Source organism: Diadema setosum, chromosome 2 (genome assembly GCF_964275005.1).
Source record: "Diadema setosum chromosome 2, eeDiaSeto1, whole genome shotgun sequence".
In the NCBI taxonomy this organism is placed as follows: domain Eukaryota; kingdom Metazoa; phylum Echinodermata; class Echinoidea; order Diadematoida; family Diadematidae; genus Diadema; species Diadema setosum.
This window is the reverse complement of record NC_092686.1, coordinates 47907627-47913626: the sequence shown is the minus strand read 5'-3', so window position 1 is coordinate 47913626 and position 6000 is coordinate 47907627. Positions and strand designations below refer to the sequence as shown.

The window sequence follows — 6000 nt, the reverse complement described above, 5'->3', positions numbered from 1 at the left end:
CCACTATGAGAAAATGATGGTAGAGAAATCTTGTCCAGACTGGTGTGGCTGTTGATGGTGGAAAAAGACAACATCCCTGCATCCACAGCATGGATGGGATGAGTTTTACACCAGGCACAGGACTTATTCCAGTAAACTGCCATATTCTCCCTAATTGGATACCACTTTATCCATCTTAAAGTATGGCTTAATCAACTATAACCAGCAATGCTCAATTTTCTCTGAATATGCAAACCTTGTGACCAAATCACCTGCTATTATTGTCAGGTGTCCCTTGCACTCTTTTGTCCACTTACATACATTCCTAGAAAAATTATCTACTTAATGAAAAGTCACTAAATTTGGGGTCTTGGAATACTACAGTATATTTTTATCTCCATCTAGCCAGATAATTGTCTGTTCAGATTAAAATTTAATGGTACTTGATCTGTGTATCTCATGCGAGTGCATTACAAAAACATTTTGGAATGACAGGACAGGTATATTCCCATTCACAAAACACATCATCGCTATTTACAAATGCTAGACATAATTACAATAGGAGAAAGATTCTCCAGAACACGAATTAACTCTATTCCCTTATAAATTTTTAGAATAAAAAACAATGAGGAATAAATACAAATATCACATATAAGTTGACTATACCTGTCCTTTATTTGAGGAACCAATTTCTGCACATCAGTCTCTTGAATACAATAATCTCAGCTAGATGCCATCTGATCACTGGCAGGTTGCACAAAACATGACACCTTTTTGCGCTAAACTCACACTAGTGGCTAGCTTTGTTACATTTAAAGCTGAATTACATATCATTTATCTACTGATTATATCAGTCATTTCTTTTGCTATCAAGTGTCATAATGTATTATCTGCCTTGGTACACCACTGTATTACAAGTATTGTGTGAAATCAAAAGAGAAGAGCTAATCCACACATGCAGACTTGGGTTTGCTGGTTAAGTTTGATCAAATCCTTACCTTATTCAGATAACCTGGTGGCTGAACTTGAACTACAGCGCTTGAGGGAAAACTGATATTTTATTCTGTCAAAAATTCTGGTCCAGATACTACCCATAAGTGAGACTTCCATCCCACTGAGCTGTGTGCATAATTCATGCCACACTCACACATATAATATCAATCAAACATTACATCATTGGAAGAAACATACAAGACCTAGCACTCTCTCCAATACATGTATTTCTGAGAGTACAAGGTACTTTGACTTTGTCAAGCTGTCAGAATGGAACAACAACAAAAAAAGACATAGAAAATAAAACTATTGCAATCATGTCTGTATTTACTAACCTGAACTACGTATCAATTAAAAATGGTTAATAATTGATAAACTATCAATGATTGGTTTTCTCTTTGACAAGTTATAGACTATATGTACAACAAAATGGATACTACATTAAAATGATTTGAGAAATTTCAGTACCAAAATTAATGATCATAAACAGAAAGCTCTTAAAAAGATACAGTTACATCCATCCACACTAAGGTAGAAAGAGTTGAGTAGACAAAAGTAAAGGGGTGAAAAAGGGACAAGTTTAAATACTATTTCAGAAAATCTTGACAAAACAAACATGGTGGTAAAGGACATCAACCAAAGGATGACAGACAACAAACTAACAGTCCCACACCTTTATCTTGACGTTGGCTTACAATCCCTCTCTTTCTCTGGAATGCTCTAGCAGCTCAATGCAGTACCACCTTCGTACATTAGTTCAATGACTCCTAAAGTCCAAAGATCATGCTGTAAATGTGTATCTGTCGGTTTCAAGGAATATCTTCTCCACATTCTCCACCTTGTATTCTTTCTTCAAAGCTCTCTCAAAGCCATAAGTATATTGTCCTTCTAAAACAATAAGTCTGCCCTTTCAATTCAATAACACCTTTTCTTTTTTTCTTTTCTTTTCTTTTAGATCATGTATAATGGCCCAAAGGCCAAATAGTACATAATTTACACAGGTAAAAATATTTTAAAATATATGATACTTGCTCCAAAATATTCATTATGGATACCAGCAACATTTTAAATGTTGAAACATGTACAAATGGAATTGTACAATTAGATTAAGAAAAAGCTATTATCATTGTCTGTTATTCTACGTAAAAGAATGCCTTCCTACCTCCTTCCCAGCATACAGTCTCTCTTTGGAAATCTGATAGGGAATGTTATATAGCTATCCCCCCCCCCCCTTCCTCCCCCTCCAATTTTATATCTGAAGCATGATATTAAGGGTTACATCAAAATGTTCTTGTTGCCTATTAATTTACACACACTCTTTTGCCAAAAAGTTAACACAACTGTTAAAATGGTTGCTTACTATGATATGCTGGATAATTCTATGCCAGTCACTGCAGATTACTTCATCTAACTGCTGTCATAAAACAATATAAAAATGCATAGAAATATATACACACTTGCTGTGGGGGAAAGGAGGGGCCTGAATTTGATTGGTTTGCCTCTTGAGTCACTTGTGGGTAGGGCAGATACTGGTAGAAGAAAGTGGGAGTCCTAGGGTTAACATTGAGATCAAGGGAAAGGGAAGGAATGGTGTAGCAGCACGGTTGTCCAAGAGCACATGGTCATATCGGAAGCATAGAAGATTCACAACAGTCACATCCTGGAAATGTGACGAATGTTAGACAGCGGGAGGTTAGACCGACGACAGTATCGCAGCAGATTTTTACGTTATCACTTTCCCCCTCCCCGACATATCGTCACTAGCGCATAGTACTGCTTGTTAGACCCACAGCACCAGAAGATTGGGCAATTGCCACATGGCTTGTCTAGGGACACAACATCAACAAGGCAAGGGGGGCGTGGCAGGCTTTCCCTGCGGTCAGGGTGTGTATACTGAATGTAATCATTATCTACTTCTGCCAGTCAATAGCAGACTCCTATACCCACTGTCTGTGTATGGCGAGTCCTACATTGAACCTTGGTGTACATGTAGTCCACTTTCTCCACAGACTCTTCCATTCAAGTAAAGTGGGGCCATAGCAGGAGTCCACACAAACAGACACACTCACGTGCTCCCTTCATAGGAAGTGGTCAAGTCTGCAAATCACTGTGATACACACACACACGCACACACACATACACACACCAATTCATCCCGTACATATAGCACAGAAGGGAACATCTTTTTTTTTTGTCATTTTGTTTGATATAATCCATACTTATCGACTATGTCATATATAAATACAGAGGACAATCTTTCACCAAAAACAGAAACAAAAATGAATCAAAGGTTTACTAGTCATTTCTAACCAAATCACACTTGCATTAACTGTTATCTTCAACAGCAGAAGAAGCATCTCCACTTTGTAATTAAGCTTGTCCATCAAATGTCCAGTACGGTCTTGGCTGGATATCCATGAGGACCTCTGCTGCCGGTCAATTCCGGTCAAACTCTACAATCCAATCTCTCTAGCAGGTCTGGCCTCCCAATTAATAATTTAAAATGTTCGATTTCCGTTTTTCAAGTTAAGTTTCTTGTACTAACGGTAAGAGAGCCTATGGCACTCCTCCCGTTGCCCCCGGCGATGACGCCGTTCAGACAAACGTGGAGAACGCCGCTCCTCCCTGCTCTCCATCCTCTACTGGTCGCTGCTTCTTGTTGTCACCGTACTGACCGATGAACGATCCCTCCTCATCAAACTTGCCCGGGTCTCCATCGGCGTACTCCTTGAGGGAGTCTGATTCGCTGCTCCCTGGCTCGCTGTCCAGACTGCCCTGGGACCCCTGAAGTGCCTCCCCCTCCCTGGAAAGAGACAAGAAAATCAGCGCTTGTGGGTGTGGTCACTTACACTCTTGAGAGGGTGGTCACTTAAATATTTGTGGGTGTGGTCACTTAAACACTTATGGGCATGGTCACCTAAACACTTGTGGGTGTGGTCACTTACACTCTTGAGAGGGTGGTCACTTAAATACTTGTGGGTGTGGTCACTTAAACACTTATGGGCATGGTCACCTAAACACTTGTGGGTGTGGTCACTTAAACACTCATATTGTGTAGAGAATAACTATCAAACGGTGTTCCCAAATTGATTTGCATGTCAATTCTAAGTTTCTGTCACAGTCATGTGTGTAAAAGTCATGCCTTTACAGGAATTTAGCGACCGGCAATTTGAGAGAAAAAACATCATCGATTTGTCATAAAATTTTCATCAAAGCAAAGCTTGGCATTTTCTCGACAATGTTGCTCACTACATGTCCAGCTGAACAGAAATCTATAGAAGTTACATCAATTTGAAAAGCAGAAAGTATTTTTCAAAGCATGACTACGTTGGTTTCTCAGAATAACGTGGCACACAGGGGGTTTCAACCATGGCACATAAAGAGTTAAACACTTATGGGCATGGTCACCTAAACACTTGTGGGTATGGTCACTCAAACACTTGCGGGCATGGTCACTTGAACCCAGCCAAGTGTGATGAGCGTGGACAATCTAATGCATAACATGGACTAATCTCTTTCTGCTTCTCCCCTATCTATTCCTTCCCAGGCTTGAATGATAACCCAGTATCCAACACACAGAAATCTTATCTTCTCAAGATAAATCTAGTGTAAAACAGCCACAACTATCCAAGAGTTTGGGGCATCAATTTCTTAGAAATATAGTACTTGCAAAATATGGTCAAGTTTTTTTTTAAAGGGACTGTACAGTACTGGTTGGTACTGGTTGAGGTGGGGATTCATGTGTGATCCATATTCATAAGTGAGATAATGAGAAACCTCTCATGAAATATGAAAGAGCATGTAATTTTAAGAAGGATTCAACGTCTATTTGATGAAAATTGGTTTTCAAATGGCTGAGATATCCAAAAAAGTGATAATAATAAAAGACTACAGGCCACGCCTTTTATTACGATCTCTTTGTTTCACTTTGTTTTTGGATATCTCAGCCATTTCAAAACCGATTTTCATCAAATTAACTTTTGAATTGCATGCGCTTTTGAATTGCATGCGATTTTCATCAAATTAACTTTAGAATTGCATGCGCTTTGACATCTCATAGAGTGGTTTCTGAATATCTCGCAAAATGTTAAAAGCTAAATCCTCACCTCAACCAAAACTATACACACCCTTTAAAGCTGAAATTACATCAATCTTGTTGAAAATAGAATACGAACAAGTTCTCTTTATTTCTATTGTGGAGTGGATCAGTCATAAATATGGCAGATTTCAAGCTCTACATAAATTCACTGCCTTTCATTACATTGACTAATGTAACATTGTGACATATGAATCTTTGATGACAGTATGCATCAAAGTGCTATTAAAGTTGTTCTGTTTTGCCAAAATATTAATTTCTTATTCAGCTTGCATGAAAAGGGTAGAAGTAGGAGTAAATTTCACACATCTAAAAAGTTAGTCTCTACTACCTTCATCAGTAAGTAGGGCACTGTGATACAGTAGGTTTATTGCGCTTTATCACTGTAGCTGAAGAAACTAAAGAGGGCACTGTACACACAGTTTTTATCTGTACTGTTAAAGAGGACCTACCCAGGAGGCTTGTACTCATCAAAGCCTGTGTCATCCTTGAGCGGTGTGCTCTCGATGTCATTCTTTAGCTGCTTCTCCTTGTCTGATACTGTAGGAAGAAATCAATCAAATTACGGTTGGTGAGACCACAATGATTTCATGACAAGTACTTGCTCCAGTTTGTGAATCATTTTAGGCAGAAAATCCTTTTCTTCAATTTCATGAAATTCTTCCTTCGAAATGTTTTCTTTGCAACTGATTGACAAAATGCCCTATATCGACGTAAAATCCTGCTCCAGTATGTACGCCCATGATTTCTTTTATCATGGCTTCTACTAAAACACTGATCAATTCAGTGCATATTTATGTCGATATAGGGCAATCTGTCAATCAGTTGCAAATCCTTTTCTGTTGCCAATGTATCACAACATTTCATTCCTGGTACTTTCTAAATGTCAAATTAAAGAACTAAAAATGTTACTGCCATGCAATTTTGTAGAA

The 6000-nt window shown here is 38.5% G+C and overlaps 1 protein-coding gene across 1 annotated transcript in view; it reads right to left on the bottom strand.

The window, feature by feature from the left end:
• The window catches only part of LOC140245869 (neuronal cell adhesion molecule-like), a 93412-nt gene that overhangs the window by 1422 nt on the left and 85990 nt on the right, over positions 1 to 6000 (bottom strand). Inside the window, exons 23-24 of the mRNA XM_072325357.1 lie at positions 5521 to 5608; positions 1 to 3775 (exon numbers count right to left, since the gene is read on the bottom strand). The exon at positions 1 to 3775 is cut by the window's left edge and continues 1422 nt beyond it. Coding sequence (XP_072181458.1) covers positions 3568 to 3775; positions 5521 to 5608 — 296 coding nt within the window. The 3' untranslated portion in view covers positions 1 to 3567. The remainder of the gene's footprint in view (positions 3776 to 5520; positions 5609 to 6000) is intronic.